Source organism: Chenopodium album, chromosome 12 (assembly GCF_948465745.1).
Source record: "Chenopodium album chromosome 12, dcCheAlbu1.1, whole genome shotgun sequence".
NCBI lineage: Eukaryota > Viridiplantae > Streptophyta > Magnoliopsida > Caryophyllales > Amaranthaceae > Chenopodium > Chenopodium album.
The window spans coordinates 15996750-16016164 of record NC_137845.1 but is presented as its reverse complement, the minus strand read 5'-3'; the positions used below and the strand labels follow the sequence as shown (position 1 = coordinate 16016164).

General features: G+C 40.6%; 2 protein-coding genes across 3 annotated transcripts; both read right to left on the bottom strand.

Annotated features, from left to right (window-relative positions):
- Positions 1-8459: 8459 nt before the first annotated feature.
- Positions 8460-14599, bottom strand: LOC145572132 (peter Pan-like protein). 2 transcript variants are annotated; one of them, XM_081631150.1, is made up of 8 exons: positions 14468-14595; positions 14334-14387; positions 14043-14228; positions 13045-13275; positions 11031-11123; positions 10764-10951; positions 9894-10087; positions 8464-8911 (listed from the first exon to the last, which is right to left on the bottom strand). In XM_081631150.1, the coding sequence occupies exons 2-8, from the start codon at positions 14349-14351 to the stop codon at positions 8805-8807; spliced, it is 1017 nt and encodes a 338-aa protein (XP_081487276.1). In that variant the 5' UTR covers positions 14352-14387; positions 14468-14595; the 3' UTR covers positions 8464-8804. The 2 variants fall into 2 exon arrangements, with proteins under 2 accessions (XP_081487277.1, XP_081487276.1); XM_081631151.1 differs by lacking the exon at positions 11031-11123 and having other exon boundaries at positions 8460-8911; positions 14468-14599.
- A 1153-nt stretch (positions 14600-15752) lies between these two features.
- On the bottom strand, positions 15753-17115 carry LOC145570978 (uncharacterized). The gene is made up of 4 exons (XM_081630091.1): positions 16920-17115; positions 16462-16577; positions 16007-16376; positions 15753-15904 (listed from the first exon to the last, which is right to left on the bottom strand). The coding sequence occupies exons 1-4, from the start codon at positions 17113-17115 to the stop codon at positions 15753-15755; spliced, it is 834 nt and encodes a 277-aa protein (XP_081486217.1).
- Positions 17116-19415: the final 2300 nt, after the last annotated feature.

Below are 19415 nucleotides of genomic sequence, written 5' to 3'. Positions count from 1 at the left end.
CCAAAGACATGATCCGGAACGTCATCGTTGAGCAACGGGACTCCATCAAGGGCGTTGGCACCATAAACTTCGATGCCATACTTGCTCTTCTCCTGAGGTGAAAATATTTCTAAGTTAGAACTTAGAAATTTTGTGGTTTTATGTCTCGGCCGTCTATTTACTAACGGCCTCATCTCTTCTAACCGGATGCAGGCTATGCTGCGAGTGAATGGGCTCAAGAAGCCTTTCAACGAGAAGACCAAGGAGGTAAGGGCTGCCAACCTTAGGGCCGCTTCCAATCTTGATCGGGCGCTGTATGATGTTAATAAAACTGAGTTACTAACTCAGGATATCCTGTATTCGCAGGCGGCTGCCAACTTGTAAGTCAAGAAAGATTTGGAGGCGCCTAGAAGAAGGTAACTGAGCTCAAGGGGGAGCTGAAGACAACCCAGGTGGAGCTTGGCAAGCTACAAGACATCGACAGGGACACAGAAAGTCTCTGTCGATAGGTCGAGAGATTATAGAAAAAGCTTGCCAACCAGGAGGAGCAACTCAAATCTAAGTACTAGGCGCGTGCTGATGAAGAGAAGTGCCAGCTCATTTAGGAGAATGAGAACGACTGTGTCAATCGAATGAAGATGGCATGGAAAGCTCTCTTTCCTAATGACGACTACTCCATTTGAGAGTATCGTTATGAGCAGGCGACTGAAGCATTGGATCAGCAGCAGCAATAGGCGGGTGAAGGAGCCCTGGGTGACGAGACTAGGGGCCTGGACAATGAACCGACTGAGGACCATCCGACCAATGACGAAGAGATGGCGGATGAGAATGAAGCGCAGTCCTCTCCCAATGCTGATTAAGCTCAAGTTTTTCTGTGGCTGGATGGCCTTTTTGAATACATTTTCGGCCTGCGTGCCGAGTATCCCTTGTTACTTTACCGACTGTGGAGTCGGGTTCAACAATTCTCTCTCTCACCGGCTGTTTCGCCGGTTAATAATTTAACTTTAATTTTAGCTGACCAGGGGGTCAGTTTTTTTATGACGAATCATCTGGCCATTGGGTCGGTTTTTAACACTTGTGTTTTAAATTTCAAATTTAAATTTGAGTTGTGCATGGTATACCGGATGGTTTTGCCCCTGGGCTGCTGTACGCTTGGATTTACAAGTTGGATGATTGACTTGAAAATGTGTGATACCGGATGGGGTTATGACTGATTTTCGAGTCAATTAATCACTAAGGTGATTGCCCCAAGCCAAGTGCGCAGTCGGCCAATCGAGCAGCCGGTGCTTATTGCACGCGGTCATTATACCTTTCTGCCATGGTGGGATGGTTGTTCATGCAACAAGTATTACAAGTTGCATGAACTAGAATTTAAGTTGGCATTGGTCCGCCTGAAATTATACTCAATGTCCGTTTGCCCCTGCTGGGAGGACTTGTATAATTTCGCGAGGTAATCTAAGTTAGAACTTCGGTCGGCTGCCGATTGATGTGTCTAACATCCGGCTTTCGCAGTCTTAGTCATTCTTTAGATTTCCCTGGTCAGGCGGCTATGAGTTGACCAATTAGGTTGTTCAATTTTTGCCGTCTGTATGTGCTGGTAGAGCAGACGCTAGAATGCCCTCTGCGACGATAACACCCGGAGGGGTGTCGCCGGACGCCATATTTCACATTGGAGCAGGCGAATTTATAAAATGGGTAACCATCCGGCCATTGGCCTCATGTCTCTTTCTTAAAAGACGGTTGTATAGCCACTAAACCTTTTTATGCTTAGCTTATTATTTGGCCATTGGCCTCACATTACTTGGACGTTAGTAGTTAACTTTCAATTTCAATTTTCAAGTCATTAGGCAAAGGTGTACCGTCTGTAAATCAAACAGGCTGCACATGTGATATGACGCATGTATATAAAGGAATAGATAAAATAATTTTGAAATAAAAAACAGCTTTTCATTGATAGGCTTTCTATTTACAAATATTTACAACACTTAGAAGTAGTACTTTTTAAGGTTATCGACATTCCAAGTTCTGGGCAGCCGCCTACCGTCTGGGGTCTACAGGCGGTAGGTGCCGTCTCTTACTTCCTCATAAATCCGGTAGGGGCCTTCTCAATTAGGAGTTAGCTTTCCAAGCTCATTCGCCCTACCAGTTGCTTCCATTTTGCGTAACACAAAGTCCCCAACTTTCAAAGGGCGCTTGTGTACTTTCTTGTTGTAAGCACGAGTCATTCTCAGATTGTAAATCTCATGAAATAAGGCGGCATTGCTCCTGCGCTCTAGGAGTGAGTCCAATGCTAACCGCATGGCCTCCCACTTTGCCTCTTCATCGTATAGCATGACTTGTAGAGTCGGCTCATAATGTTCGATAGGCAAGACGGCTTCAGCACCGTAAACCATGAGAAATGGGGTTTCATCTATTGCCCCCTTTGAAGTTGTCCGGATGACCCATAGGACATGAATTAATTCTTCAGCCCATAAACCTTTGGCTCTTTCAATTTTCTTTTTAATGCCGTTTGAGATGAGTTTGTTGAAGGCTTCAACTTGGCCGTTTGCTTGGGGTCGGTTGACTGATGCAAAATAATTTGAGATTCCTTGATCTCCCAACCAAGTTTTGAGTTGAGGCGTCTCAAATTGAGGGCCATTATCAAACACCATAGACATACGTATCCCAAATCGGGTGATAATGTTCTTTCATATGAAAGAAATGACATTCTTGGTATTGATGTTTTTGACCGCTTCTACCTTCACCCACTTGGTGAAGTAATCCACAGCCACTAGGATATAGCGCTTTCCGTCTGGAGCAGGCGTGTAAGAACCTAGGATGTCCATGCCCCATTTAGCAAACGGGACTGGGGTGTGGATTGCCATCAGATCAGTAGCCGGACGATGGATTAGCTTGCCAAATTTTTTTGACACTTGTCGCATTTTTTGACCATCTCCATGACATCCGACTTCAGAGTAGGCCAGAAGTAATGTCGTCTGGCTTTGACGGCTAATGATCTGCCGCCTACGTGAGAGGCGCAGTATCCCGCATGCAAATCTTCGTGAACTTCCTTCCCTTTCTCAGGGGTAACACAATTCAGTAGAGGCTTCAAAAAACCTGCTTTGAAGAGTTCTCCATTTTTTATCTCAAAGTTTGCAGCTCGCTTTTTCATGACGGCTGCTTCCTGTGGTGAATCAGAAAGCGTGCCGTCTATCAGGTAAGCCCGGATGTCATCCATTCAGGTAGAGTTTCGATCAAGAATTCCAATGGGTTCCTCATGTATACTTCTTTTTTCCAAAACTTCCCAAAAGACTGACCGAGGCGTATCACAATAGGCAGAGGATGCCAGTTTGGACAATGCATCTGCCTGATTGTTCTCAGACCTGGGCACCTGGTTCAGATGGAATTCTTCAAGTGCCCCAATCTCCTCTTTCACAGCCTGAAGATATTTTATCATAGCCGGATGGGTGGCTTCATACTCACCTTGGTACTGGCTAACGACCAATTGCGAATCAGAGTATGTGTCAATTTTGATTGCCCCTGCCGCCTTGCACATGCAGATGCCGGCTAGCAGGGCTTCATACTCTACCTCATTGTTTGAGGTTTGGAACTTGAAACGTAGTGCATATTTAAATTTGTCCCCCTCAGGAGACTCATAAATAATTCCTACACCACAGCCGTTCATAGTGGAGCTCTCGTCCACGTACACTTTCCAAACCTGATCAGTATTATCCGGTGGAACCGATCTTGTCATTTCAACAATGAAGTCGGCGAACGCCTGAACCTTCACTGCCTTTCTTGGTTTGTAAGTGATTTCAAGACTTTGAATTTCAATAGCCCATTTGAACATCCTATCGGATGACTCCAAAGTTGACATGGACCACTTGAGGGGTTGGTCTGTGTATATCACAACCGGATGCGTCAAGAAGTATGGTTTCAACTTCTTAACTGCCATTTAAAGGACGAGGCCAAAATTTTCAACCATGGGGTAATGGAGTTCAGCATTTCGGAGCACATGGCTAATGAAATAGATCGTGAGCTGGATGCCGTCTCTTTCAGCAAGGAGAACGGCACTGAGGGCATGGTTTGAGACGGCTAAATACATGTATAACGTCTCTTTGGGAAGAGGCTAACTAGCCTTGGCAAAGAGTGCAAGTTTTCTTTTAACTTTTGGAAGGCCGCCTCAACATCATCCCCCCATTCAAATTTAGTTTTCTTCCTGATTGCTTGGAAGAAATAAAGGCATTTGTTACCTGACCGGCTGAGAAATCTTCCCAATGCCGCCAGGCAACAAGTTTGTTTCTGGACTTCCTTAACAGTGCGGGGTGACTTCATGTCAATAACCGCCTGTATCTTCTCGGGGTTAGCCTCTATCCCCCTTTGATCAATCAGGAATCCAAGAAACTTCCTTGACTCAACACCAAAGACACATTTCTTGGGATTTAACATAACCTTATGCCACCTGAGTGTAGTGAAGGTTTCTCGGAGATCAGTAAGGTGATCCGTCTGGAGATTGGATTTGACTATCATGTCATCAATATACGCCTCTACATTCCTCCCAATCTGATTAATGAAAACTGTACTAATCATTCGTTGGAAAGTAGCAGGCGCATTCTTCAAGCCAAACGACATCACAGTATAGCAGAATAACCCTTGATTTGTGACAAAGGCCGTCTTCTCTTGATCTTTTTTCCACAAGGGTAGTTGATGGAAGTTAGAATAAGCATCTATGAAACTCATCAAGTCATGGCCGGCTGTAGAATCGACAAGGTTGTCGATTTTTGGGAGCGGATAACTGTCCTTTGGACATGCCTTGTTGAGATCTGTGTAATCAACACACATGCGCCAAGTTTCATTCGGCTTTTTTACAAGCACAACGTTCGCCACCCAATCAGGAAATTTACATGGCCGGATGAACCCAGCGTCCAGCAGCTTTTTAAGTTCGACAGCTGCCGCCTGACTTCTTTCCTCGCCGTGATTTCTTTTATTTTGCCGAATGAGCTTCTTTTTTGGATCCACGACGAGTTTGTGGACAGAAAGATCCGGGCTGATACCTGGCATCTCTTCCACTTCAAAGGTAAAGATGTTTTTGAATTCTTTCAGCAGGAGGTGCAAGTTTGCACCAAACCTTTCAAAGGCAACCGTCCCCACCTTAATAGTTCGCTCTGAGCGGCTATCGTCTAGAGGAATATCAACATGCTCTCCAGCCGGATAGGGACGGAGATCATCTGGCCGTTCCCCGGTCAGTGATTGCTATTTCTTCTCCTGTTTCACCTCCACCAGTTTTTCAGTTTTTCTTTTCTTTGCGGCTGCTGGAGGGGTGAATTAGGGTCCTTGACATTGTCAAGGTTTATTGGCTCCTTCGCCTGACCGGCTGCAGCAGCAGTCGGCTTGACATTTGAGAAATAACACTCCCTTGCCGTCTTCTGATCCCCGTTGAGGGAGCCAAAAGAGCCATCATTCTTTTCATAATTGAGAAGCATGAGAGATGGGATGATGACGGCCTTACACTCGTTCAGAGTGAGTCGGCCAAGAATAATGTTGTACGCGGTCAACTCTTTAACCACCAGGAATCGGGCGATCATGTGTCGCTCTTTCCCTTTCTCCCCCAGCTGGATGGGTATATCAATCTGTCCGACTGAATGCACGACCCCTCCACCAAAGCCAACTAGTGGATGGGAGACGTCACGCAGATTGTCCAGCTTGTAATTAAACCTGGACAGACACTTGTAGCTGATGAGATCAGAGGAGCTATCCGTGTCTATTAGGATCCGACCAACCAGCTGGTTGGCGACCTTGCATTCAATGACGACAGCCCCTGGATTTGGATTCTCACCAGGTTGAACCGCCTGACATAGGAGTGAAGTCCCTCTTTATCTCCCTACCGGATGGTGCTCAAATCGAGACTTGTTTTCTTGGCAGGGATGTTCATTGAGAAGTTGGAGGCAAACAGGAAGGCTAGCTTCCTGAATCTGTCAATGCATCCAGCTGACAAGTTGCCGAACCATTGTTGGGCGATACCCTTCAATGTAGCCGAGAAGCACTGGCACCACATAGCATTCTCTAACCCCTACATGTGCATGAGGTTGGAGTAGGTCATGAGGTGGTCCTCCTGGTTGGTGGTACCGTCATAAGCACCCACCAACACATTCTTAACCTTGGCCGGCTGTGCGGCCTCGGTTATCTCCTTGGTGAATGCAGAAGTTTGTTCACCAAGTTTGAGCAGACGGAGCTGCCAGTCCAAAGGTTGGACATTGTATGCCGCCTAATCCCCAAAGAGGGCCGACTGCATGAAGTGAGAAGAATACGGACCGTACACCATAGAGGGTACGTACGGTGCATTTCCAATCATCTGAGGGCCAGAATGGACGGTATTACCGCCTGTATGACTCTCATGCAAGGATTGAATATTCCCTACAGATGTGTTTTTAAAGCTGTCTGGAAAGCTCGAAGTAGAGGCTGACTCAGATAGCTGCTGATTTCTCTTGCACTCGATGATTTGCCGGGCGTCAGGGATATATTTTTTGTTACCCACCGGTTGCTCCCGTCTGGGCTTTCTTAGACCCTTTTAGGGCAGAAGGATCTTGGACCAGTCAAGGGTTGCCACTGTCTTGTCCTTTGGATGCGGGGTTGGCTGCCTGTCCTTCACTGGCTTCTTCCTCGCAGTTCGAGGAGAGTTCTTGGCCGGCTGACTCTTGCTAGAGCCAACCGTTTTCTTTTCGATTAGGTCCTTAATCTCACCCTTGAAACTCGTCATGAATTTCACGAGCTCGTCCCTGGTGATTGGAGTCTGACCTCTTGCCGACTGGGTTTCCCCTTCCGGCTGACCAGGGGGCCTACTTGTACCCGCCTGGGTTTTTCACTTCGTTTCAGAGTGTCTCTGGGACGGATGCACTTTGTGATGAGAGAGCCATCTTTGGCTATGTAAGTTTCGACCTGAGGATCATCATCCTCATGGTCTTTAAAGACCTCCGGCTGATTAGCCTTAGGGTCAGGAGGTGGTACAGACTCTTGAACCATTTTTGAGGTACTCTCCCCACATACGGCGCCAAATGTTTTGGGTGTTTTTGTCTATCGGGAGAGTTACAGCTCAAGGACTGATCCGATTGCGCCTGTACCTGCAAAACAACAGAGACTCTGGGGATTTGGAGCTCCGTCTTCGACGATCAAGTTAGAACGCGGTGGAGAAAGTAAAAAGTGCGGAAAAGGTAAAAGTGAAATCTTCTCGGATTCTGAGATCAGGAGATTTCTCTGATGTGAGAGAATGTAGGGTAGGTGTAATAAATGATTGAATGTGTCCCCAAAATGGGGGAATATCTCCCTATTTATAGGGTCGTTGGGAATTGTACCCTTGCATAGGTCATGTGACCTAGATTTGGTGGGCTGCCCCGTTTTGACGGCTTTTTTGGGGAATTGGGCCTCTGAAGGCCGCCATTCCTTTTCCTGACAGTGGATTCCACGTGTCATCTTGTTAGTGGCCCAATTTGGACCAATACTGGGTGGACACGTGTCTTGCTTTCATTGGGCCACGTGGCAGGGTAATTTTACCCAAAACAGTTATAGTGGAAAATAGTAATAACAATTAGGTTTAACATAATCCTTTTATCATAACTCTGAAGTCATCTGGAACACATATTGTTTCTTCTTTTGAACTTCAAATATATAGAAACATGATCATCAAATCCTAAATGCGTTAAGTTAATTTCTTGGAAAAGCTTGTTCATATTGTTCTTCGTTGTTCAGGGTATTTAATTGTTGTTCTTGTTCGATGGTTTGTCCATTGACACAGGTGAGAGTGATTTATTGTTTGTCAGTGGGAACTTCCTCGATTTAGGATGATGAAGTGATGTTTGCGATTGTCTATCGGCATATGTTAGTTTGTTTACTAGGGGTTGTGGGATTGTTTTAGTCTCCTTTGACACAGTTGGGTATTTAATTATGTTCCTTTAAATAGGTTTAGTATGAAATTTATAAAATCACTTTGTGCATTGTGCTAGTTTTCCAGGTTCTTTGAAAGTGCAAGCTTACTTCTAAAGATGTACTTGTGGTGGGGTGGTTAGTTGTTTCTTACACTTTAATGGAGTTATCTCTCAAGTTCAACACCAATCACATCATGTTTAAATCTAATGTTAAATCTAACTTAATATAGCCAAGCCAAGGAGAGCGCAGGTAAATTCCAACGTCGTTGAATGTGGGACGAGACCAGGTTCAACATACACACGAGATTGCAAATTACTTTCCATTATTTTAACAAATAAGCAAAAGCAGACGAAGTATTATTTTGTAGCAAGTAGTCATAACAACGAAGATTTGGTCTAGTATAATTCTAACAAGATGAAGAGGACATAGATCAGTAATTCAGTTGTCGATTGAATCGGAGGTGGAGAGGAAGAGATAAAGATATAGAAATGTAGAAAAAAAATGAAAGGTATATTGAGTAATTTGCAGAGAAATGGTTGTTTTTAAATGAAAATGAACTTGCATTCATGCAAAACTGGAGATAATTTACACAACGAAAATGAACTTGCATTCATACAAAACTGGAGATAATTTTACACAACTAAACTTAAATACTTAAACACCTTTCATGCTTTACGGCCCCTGTAGTCCAGTGACATAGTAGCAGCAAAAACAGAGGCGATAGTAACCACAAATTTTTGTAACAACTATTCTGTCAGTTATACTCCATATACTATGTAACACCTATAATCCCTCTCAACAATATGCAAAATTTAGCTGCTGGCAAACTTACAATGCCAGCCTTCCAAATTAACGAGCCATTCCCTTTTCGAGTTGAGTTTGAATCTTCAAGCCTACTTTGCACCTCAGCGATAGTTACCAACAACCTATTCTTCTTCATCACCTTCTTCATCTTCTCGGTCATCTTCCTCTTCATCTTCATCTTCTTCCTCCTCAATTTCATCCTCTGGAGAATTCTTATTACCAACATTTCCTATTATAAATCCAAAGAAAGAAAAACTAATAAGATGATGGAACTAGAAAATTGAAGTTAGCAGAGTACAAGGCCAGCAAATACGTGTAATCAGAACTGAAATGAATTAAAACGAAAGAACTAGACACCGAGCTATACAATCAAAACTAATGCTATGACACGCAATAAAACCAATATGGTTGTACAATAAAAGTAGTCCCCTAGGGACCTTGAAGAAATACTGATTTCACCTGCAATGAACATGCCTTAATGATGGTGAAGCATGGGTTCTAAACAAAAACTGATTAGCAGGCAAGGCACACTAGTTAGACTCCTACAACATTTAAATCCTTTTGTACAACCTCTTGGATAGCACATTCATAGAGGTTGAATAAAACAAACAAAAACAAAAAAACAAAAAAAAAAAACAAAAAACAAAAAACTCCAAAAGCCGTTTGAGAAAAAAAGGAGCTCTGGAGGGGGTCAAAAATTCTGGAATTTCACAGTAAATTAGTTTTGCAAATGCCTCGGTCAGAAGTATTTTGAACAATTTATTCATTCACATTTTCAATCATAAGAACATACTTCGTATAAAAATAATCAGAGCACAGAATGTGCATTTACCTTAGCACACTAACTTCTGATTGGTTTAATCACTAAGGCATTCAGATAAGCTTCACCAAAATTGATGAACAATACTACTTTATTCAAGAAATATATTATAATTATATCCAATACCTCACCTTAAATATATTTATGTATTTATTTTTTAAAGCTAACAAACGCCCCAAGAGCATTGGATAAGCAAGCTAAAAGTAGAAAGATAAAATTAAAATGAATATTAATTATACCGATCGACGCATGATTTCGTCATGCTTTCCTAAATTAATACCACTTTAGATAATATTTTAAATGCTTATCCAACGCCCTGGGGGCGTTCATTAGCAAGATCCTTTTTAGCATATAACGAAGTAGGTTAAAAGAAGATACAAGATGTATTTACCATCACTACTGAAAAGCAATTGACCAGAACACATTCCATCCTCAATTTTGACTAGTTCAAGAGTCATCCTTGGTCCAATCTCTTGAAGTTTGACAGCACTTTTTGTAGACGCACGGTTGACTCTACCAAGATCGTTCACAAGGCTAACATGTGCAGCTTCATCTTCAGCTTCACTTTCAGATCCATAACCAGCCCTACAATAACGAAACAGAATACATTAAAGCAGAAGTAAAGCAGAAGTGGATGCACAAAATGTACAAAGGACAGTTAACTTTCAAGTTAGAAGTTCAAGACTATCAAGGATTTCTGAACTCATACTCCCTCTTTTTCATATTTTCTTCCTACTTTGACCAAATTTGTCTTACGAAAAGATTCTAAGTCGAATTAACAGTGTGAAACGGAGGGAGTATCGTATTTATGGACCAGTAAACATTATTAAAATCCATCGGGATGTAACAGCGGCCATTGTTTGTGGGAATCCCAACCAAGAAATTTTAATGTACACATACATTTTAATATCAATTGAACAAAAAGACATTGATTTTCAACATCCATTAAAAGAAAATATTCACCTTGTTTCAATAGTAAACTTCCCCCCCCCCCCCCCCCCCTCCTCTTTTCCGGCAAAGAAATTTTATGAAACACAGATACTACTAACCAAATAACAAACCATTCAAAGTAGCCGAAATCCAGGAACAAGACAAATAATACAAAGACTACAATTAATTACAATACTGGAAATCAGAAACAAAGTGCCTAAGACTTAGGTAAAAACAAACAATCAAATCAAAACTTACCTAGAATTAGTGATACCCTACCATAGAAAGAAGTCAAGTGCAAGGAGGGGAAATGGTTGAAGACTATTATTACCTTGTTACAAAATCACTCACATCCTGCAGGTTTCTTAAATCAGGGACCTGATGGTTCTGCACAAATTTTCTGAGTCTACGTGACACACCAACAGGTTGTAATCTGATAGAATAATGCCGAAAATCTATACGTTTAGTATCTTTATTATGGTGAATCAACACTATTCTCTGACATAAAGAAAGTTTGACCTGTAAGCGGAAACAACAAAATGAGTCCAAAATAGCATTAATCAACAAGATAATTAGAGCTGGCGATCAAGTCTCTTACTGTGTTAACATCAATAGATGGAAACATGTGCTGAAACATTCTAGTTGTCAGCGTCAAATGCTCCTCTCCCGTGCCAAAACCAGACAGAACAAGCTGCCAAAATTATACAAACAAGGTGATAAAGATTAGTTAAACATCAATCAAGATACAGTTGAAGAACTGAACACAGAAGACCTGAAGACTGCTAAATAAAACCCTAACAGTCCAAACTCGTAAAGAAGCAACAGAAGTTACTCCATTTACAACAAAACAACGTTTTTTGCACCAGAAGATTTCTAAAGTAGATAATATTTCAACTTAGTGCCATAGTGGACTTGTGAGCTCATTAGCCCTTAACTGAACTTGAATGAATCTGTTTCTGGGTAAAATATAACTTACTAACCCTTGTCAGAACTCATAAGCATGAAGCTTATTTTTAAAGAAGAAAGGTGCATAGCTTATGTTATGTGTAGAGAGGAAGTCAGGGGAAAAAAATGAAAAGAAAGAAAAACACACACAGAGCACAGAATCACCACGTCACAACTTCTCACAACATAAAAAAAAAAGGGGGCTGGCCCACAACTCCCCAATCAAAAGATAAATTTCCTCCAATGAATATAAACATCCTGATACATGACAAAGAAGGAATGTGAACAAGTCTCATATCTCCCTTACATCTCTCCCCTCTACTAGCAATGGTTTCCACTTTTCCAATTCCCAATACTGACACAAATGCCAGCGAGTCTACATGATGGTTAGCTGCCTTTCTTGGCTTTTTTGGCTTGAAAAAGCAACAAATTTAACGATGCGGTTCCAAAGGAGGACACCAGCCATACACTAAAGTGATCCACCAAACTCCGCTAATCCAAACATTTAAAAATACAGATATTGAAAAACCTCAAAGTGAACATCAATATAGCTGGAGACATTTTAATATACCCATCACCAGACCTGTAGACAGATTCTGTCCCAGGCACAGGCACTGTTGGTCCACTGCAGCTCCAGTACAGGCCCTAGCTTTTGTAAACTCTCCCTAGCCAAGAGACCCTTGTTCAAAACACCCTAAAGGATCCACTTTCTCGTAGAAAACCCCCTTCAATTTCCTTCAGAGTGGACAGCAGATAACTCCCATTTTCTTTCGAAACCAACAGGTTCCAACAACCAGTAGAACAGGCAGCTCCACCATAAAAAGTTACGATAAAATTATAACTTCTAAATCTTGTAAACAAAGGGAAATACAAATTTTAGAAGCTTTGGTGATATGATAGATTCAGGAATCCTTTTGACGATGTGCATTTTGTTCCAATATTTACTTGCCCCAAGCATAATACATGAAAAATAAAAAATTGCTTCTCACTTTTACAGTGACCTGGCATGATGTGTCCTCCCTGAAACTCCCTGAATTGAAGCATACACCACAAATGGTTCAGTAAAATCCTGTTTTTCTTCCTCTCTTCTTTGAAGGTAGGAAAGGAGGTGGTGAGTGCCAGAGAAAAGGGGCATTAATGGACCTCCACTGAGGTTACCTCTCCGATCTTTACTCTACCCTGCCCCATTTATCCATCCTTGACATTTATGAGATGGAAGTCAGTTTGAGATTTTGTCCCAAGTTCTATCCATTCTCATTATTATTCTAATGAGACGTATTAGCAACTCAAGCAACAGTTTTTAAGGAAGAACCTCTAATCTATAGACTGTACCATCCTGACATATATGCATGGTAACACATTGTCTGCAAACCTTATTGCATGCTTTTAGTAACTATACAGATGTGCTTACTACCCATCTTGGTCCTACTCAACTTTTTACAAGAGAACTGAAAAATAACCCCTTTCATACATAACAGTCCTTCAAGAAAAATATCATAAGATATCCACTGATCAAAAGCTAGTGTAGTTACTTTACACGTATCATACAAGAGCAAGAGAACCCCACAGGATTATATTTTCATTCTAACAATCATGAAAATAATACTTCTGTGCAGTAAACGGAAGCAACAGCGCATAAACTCTAAATAGTTATTGCAGAGACTCACCAAAGGGGAGTTTTTGAATAGATCCTGGGGACATCGAGGTCGCAACTGAGCTCGAGCAACATCAATAGCCAATGAGTATTCATGGATCTTAAATGTAAGAGTTGGACCCTGTGGGGTCTTTGCAATCCTCAAAAATGGTCCAGAATGGGTTTTTGATAATATAAGGAAATGAGTTACACCCATAGGTCCGGCAACATTCAAAAAGTCCTTGAGACTGTTCCTCTTCTTTTCCTGGATCACAGAACAAATCATTAAGAACCCTTCATTATCTCATCATATAGCTAGCATTTGCTTAAACATAATTAGCCTTTGCAGAAATTTGTAACAATAAAACACCGTAGCCACAAGCACGGCCCAATCAAGTGGTCAAAAAACCAAAGGTCTTAATGACATTTTTTATTTCAGAAACAGTTGTCCTATTCAAAGAATCAAAGGGTCTACTCTCCTGCATTGAGATATTTTCACTTCCACGTGTAACTAGCTAAAAACCACAAATGTACAGCCACAGAATAAGCTTTAAGTCTCAAAGAGGATCATGCAAGAGTGATTGTAAGCAAATGAATTATTAAAAATAAACTTTATTTTTCTTCTGAGGAAGGGGCGGCAACTATCGAAAGAACGAAACAATATACTCGTATTCAGTGATAAAGACCCTAAAAAGTCTTAAATAAATTAGCAGGAATTTGCTAATCTCAAACCACTAATAATCATCAAATTCTAACAAGTTTATTGAATCAAGGGAAAGCTCTATACTCAACTCTACTGAACTATATGCAACATTTGCTTTGATAAAAGATCATCAAAGCAAATTAACCAAGACTTCTCATTATAATCTCGCCGCATACTACATCTTAATTGTCAATCAATCGCCGATATCATTCATTACCATCCAACAATTTCTAAAATAACGAAGAGAAAATTAAAACCAAAGAACATTCCATATCATGTAAGACTACCAGCAACAAAATTAAAATAAAAACAGGCCAAAAAAATCAAACCTTGAGCTTAAGGGCAGTGTAAGGAAGCATCAATTTCCTCAAATCCATTTCGAGTTGTCGTAAAACCGAAGGAAGCTTAGTTCTAGAGAATACGAAACTTTGGGGTATCTTCTTTCCAGTAACATGATCAACAGTAGGTAGTTGTTGGTTCTTCACATTTGGCTTTACAACTACCTTCTTCTTCCTCTATTATTCCAACAATCCCAATTCATAAATATACATAAACAACAGAAAAATCATAGTACTAAAACAATTAATTTAGGGTAGTATCAATAAGTGAGAAATTCTTACATGACGAAATCGACCCATTGTAATTCTTGAGTTACTTAACAATTAATTGTTTTCCTGTTACAAAATAAGCAATTTTCAGCAACAATTTAATCAATTAATACAGGGAAATCAAATAAATTAACAGAACTATTTACCAAGGATTTCGAATTCTGGGAAAAGATTGAATATTGGGCAATCAAATTACAGTTCCTCAGTCAATTTGGGGGAAGGAGGTCGTGTTTGGTTGGAAAGCGAGAAATTGGAAGGAGTAAGAGCAATTTAGGGTTTAAGCTACTTTCAGGGTTTTGCCCTTGCAGTGTGCTTTGACGTTTTTGCCCCCCCCCCCCCCCCCCCCCTTTTTTTTTTTTTTCTTTTCATTTTGCTGTTTCACATTCTTTTTTTTTTTTTTTGAAAATATTGCTGTTTCATATTCTTTTTTTTGTTTTTTTTTTTTTTGGACACAAAATCCCAACGGGACTAGCTTTCATTCATAGAAATGTCACGCTCCACCAAAGATACAATACTAGCCGGGAAATCCAACAACCAAACATACCTACCCACTTCCCATGATAAGCAATGAGAAAGCTCATTTGCTACCTTATTCCCATCCCTATGAATAAAACTCCTAAAAATAGCAACAAAAGAACTAGAAACATGATAGATATCATCAAAAACTATATGCAGAGAACTATTCCCCCTCTCTCACGATGAGATTGCATTTATCACATCCAAGTAGTCACTTTCTACCTCAACATGGAGAAAACCAAACTCGGCAGCAGCCTTAAGCCCCATTAGAACAGCCATAGCCTCGGTGACATCAGGTGGCCATCGACCCTCCGTCCTCCATGCCACCGCAAGCTTCACTACACCATCACAGTCACGGATCACAGCACCCAAAGAAGCACCTCTCCCCTCAGCAGCTCCACCATCAACATTCAATTTCACCCAGCCACTACGAGGTGGCTTCCATTTATGACGCGTTCTGGTTTTAAGCTCAGCTCCCCTATCTTCTATTTTCAGCTTTGCCATGAGCTTTCTGACATACTCAACTGAAGCTTTTGAGTCGCAAGCTTTACCTTCAAATAACCACTTGTTTCTAGCATTCCAAATCGACCAACATAGCGTCATAAAGAGGGCATGGTCGCTGCTATGTAATATCTCTAGGCAGTTGAAAGCCAACTCCCCAAAGCTCTGAAACATACCCCTCATATCACATTCGAAGCCACTTTTCTCCCAGATTAATCTAGCTATGACACAGTCACGCAGACAATGTATCTCCGACTCCTCTTCAACCTCACACAAAGTACACATAGGACTCTTATCAGGGAGCCTTTTACTCAAACCCCTCGAAGTGGGTAGAGCTCCATAGCATGCCCTCCAGAAAAACAATTTTATACGAGATAAAACACGAACATGCCATATCTTACTCCAAATGTTTGATTAAGATGAACTAGAAGCAGCTCCTTCCTCAACCGAGTCCCCAAAAATAGCATGATATGCTGATTTCACAGTATAGTCACCACTTTTATGCAAATCCCAGCAAACCATATCATCCGGAAGTTGAAAACTTATCGAAACACTCAAAATACGATCTATCTCAAAGGGAAGAAAAATAGAATTTACCGAGGGCACATTCCAAGAAGCAGACGTGAGATGAATTAGATTGCAAACCCGGATATCTGCTGGCTAGTCACCTCTCGGTGATATAACCATGCGAGATTGGGTACCTGGAATCCATGGGCTACCCCATACTGAAATATTAAGTCCATCCCCGACCCGCCATCTTAATCCACGCTTCACAACCCACTTCACACCCCAAATGCCTCTCCATGTGTAACTCGGTGTACTCCCCAAATCCGAGCTAAGATAGTCACCATTAGGATAGTACTGAGATCTCAAAATCCTTGCAATCAAGCTGCCCGAATGTTGGATTAGGCGCCAAGCCTGCTTACCTAAGAGAGCTGCATTGAAGTATTTAAAATCTCGAAACCCCAGCCCTCCTTTCGCCTTTGGTTCACAAAGTTTCTTCCAAGCTATCCAATGAACCTTACGCTCCCCTTTCTTCTAACCCCACCAAAAATAGCAACCATCGAACGCAACTCATCATGGCATAGGTAGGGATAGATTGGGCCACTGCCTTAATCAACACCTCTCGACCCGCCTTTGATAGAATTCCCCCTCTCCACCCTTGAAGCCTCTTCCACACTTTCTCTCTCACACCCTTCGTAATAACCCTTTTTGACCTTCCTATCACTGTTGGCAATCCTAAATATTTATCATGAATGTCTACCATAGCCACACCTAAAGAACTTGCCAGCTCTCTCCTCCTATCCTCCTCCACTCCTCTACTAAAGGACACATTGTCTTGCCAAAGTTAACCATTTGACCTTACGCCTCTTCGTACACCTTGAGAACCTCTTTAATAGTATTAACCTCATCCACATTAGCCCTTAAGAAAATAATACTATTATCAGCAAAAAATAAATGTGAAATAGAAGGAGCTGACAAAGCCACTCTAATCCCGTGCAATTGGTCCAATTTCATCGCCCTATTAAGAAACCTTGACAAAGCCTCAGCAAATAAACAAGTATGGGGATAGAGGATCACCTTGCCGAATACCCCGGGATGGGGTAAACTCCCCTGAAGGTGCCCTATTTATAAGAACTGAGAATGACACTGAACTCACACAATGCATCACCCTACTTATCCACTGATCAGCAAACCCCATCTTAACCATGACGGCTTTAAGGAAACCCCACTCTACCCTGTCATATGCTTTTGCCATATCAAGTTTCAGGGCCATAGAACCACTCCCAGTTCAATCATTGCTGTTTCATATTCTGATTCCATTTCAATCCTTTTTTTTTTCTTTTGACACAACATTTCAATCCTTTTTAATTACGGAGTAATAAATAATTTACAAAACTTAGGCATTATCTTCATTTTTTCTGGGTTCAAGTTGTAATCTTGGAGGAAATTATTCGGGTTTTGTGCTTATTTTGAATTATGGTGAGTTTGATTTTTTTTTTTTTTTTTTTTTTTTTTCAACTTTTGCGCTTTTTTTTTTTTACTCAGTTTTCGCGGATTTATGTGGGTATGTCGCTGTTTCTCAAAAAAAAAATGTGGGTATGTCGCTAATGAAACAATCAGCTTAATTGTTGTATTAATGAAGTAATAATCAACTTACTTGGACATGTTAATGCGGATTGATTACTGTTTATGTTTCATGATGAATTGGATTCATGGCTTTTGGTTTACTCTGTGAAAGAGATGATGTTTTCATGGGCATTCTGTATTGGGTTTAATGTACTGTATTTGCTGATTAATATCTTGCTATGAATTACGAGTACTAATTTTATCATGTTATAGTTCATAATCATGCCTATTATGCTTACTATTTTATCCGCGAAATAGTAAGCATAATAGGCATGATTATTTGTTAATTAATAATCTGAATCAAGGCATCAACCCGAGCAGCTAAAGAGGAGGAGTGGTAGTCTTTAAAATTGGTTTATGACTTCTTGTTCTTGTCAAAATTTGAGTGACTTCAGTTACTATTATCAACTCTAGATGCCCAAATGCTAGTTCAATCATGAAGGCCTGAGTTTGATCAAAACATGTTTGAATCATTTTCAGGTTACGTAATGTATGAATTTGTTGCTGCTTGTTTTCTTACTTTAGGGGTTGATTGTCTACAGATAATAATTTCATTTGCTTTGCGTGAGCATTGACCGGTGGTGATCTTATACTTTGGTATTTGTAACTCATAGTTATTGTTTGTTCCGGTTCCTTACATAGAAAATCTCGTATTATTTGTTGGAGATAAAGTGAAATCCAAAGTAAAGTCAATCCAAGCTCAGCTTGTTTTTAATATGGCCCAGCCTAACCTTAACCCATCCCCTAGGCAAATAAATTATACCAAAAATACTAATTCCTTGATTATTTTGCAGCTATGCTACATTTTATAGATGTAAGTATATTGATACATTGTGTTTTAGTATGCATTTAGTCTTCATCTGTTAAGTATCCGATTTACCCATAGAAGATGGGTGATTTAGATATGGATGGATTGTGTAATAGCTGATGGATGCATGCCGGTAAAACCTACAAGAATTTATTTGAAATGCTGTGTTTTTTTTTTCCAGTCTATCAAGTTGCATTTTCTAATTAGTTACAGAGTAATTATTTTCAAAGTAATGAGATAAAAGAATCATATTTTGAAGAGAGTGTTCGGCTTCTTAGTCTACCATTCAGGATAGGGCATGTAGCTCATGGTGGAGTTTTTGATTTCTTTCAAAATTCTAAATAAAAAAATAAAAAAAATCACTGTAATTTCTTATCTGGGTTGTAGATATTATCTTGCATCTTTTGGTTAAATTGTGAGCGTAATGTAATTAGTAGAAATTGATTGTTTTCCCCCATCCTGTTTGTGTTGTGTCATATTAACTGCTTGTTGGAATTTCAGGCCTCAACCTTTTTGTGCATTAGTAGATTTGGTTGAATTTGGTTGTTCTTGAAGTGGTGTCTCATCGGATATCTTCTGTATGCTCACATTGTCAATCAGACTTCATGCGCTTTTAACTTCCATCTCCTGTTCTAAATGAAAGATGTTCCCGGCTACTTTCAGCTCTGCCTCCTCTATGTTAATGCTAATCTGGGATTTCTCCCTTGTATTTAATACAAATTGCATATTTGCTGTGTGTCCTTTTCTTTGTATCCTACTCCTTTCGCTTCCATGCTCACAATTTTGTTTTCAGTGAATTGGAATGCTGCGTAGTTTGATTAGTTACTCACTGGTGATAGGAAAGCCTTGAGAAAGTTGTGATGGGGTATGCACAATTAGTCATTGGTCCTGCAGGAAGTGGGAAATCAACTTACTGCTCTAGTTTGTATCGACACTGTGAAACCATGCGTCGAACAATAAACATAATAAACCTTGATCATTTGACTGTCATGTTGTGTTGAAACCTATTGTAACTCACTTGTGATTGTCCCACATTGGAAAAATAGTAGAGGTGGTTCCATTTTATAAGGTAGAGGAGTACTCCTACTTTTGCCAATTGGTTTTAGTATGAAAGCTCTTAAACCTTGTTTGTGGACCAA

Coding starts and splice junctions, on each gene's coding strand:
- LOC145570978 (XM_081630091.1), bottom strand. CDS start 17,115: ATGGCCCTGAAACTTGATATGGCAAAAGCATATGACAGGGTAGAGTGG. Junction 16,578..16,919: donor ATCCCGGGGTATTCGGCAAG/GTGATCCTCTAT, acceptor ATAAATATTTAG/GATTGCCAACAGTGATAGGA. Junction 15,905..16,006: donor CATGGTTATATCACCGAGAG/GTGACTAGCCAG, acceptor CCTTTGAGATAG/ATCGTATTTTGAGTGTTTCG.
- LOC145572132 (XM_081631150.1), bottom strand. Junction 13,276..14,042: donor ACACTGCCCTTAAGCTCAAG/GTTTGATTTTTT, acceptor TCTGTGATCCAG/GAAAAGAAGAGGAACAGTCT. Junction 10,088..10,763: donor GTGAGTGATTTTGTAACAAG/GTAATAATAGTC, acceptor TCGTTATTGTAG/GGCTGGTTATGGATCTGAAA.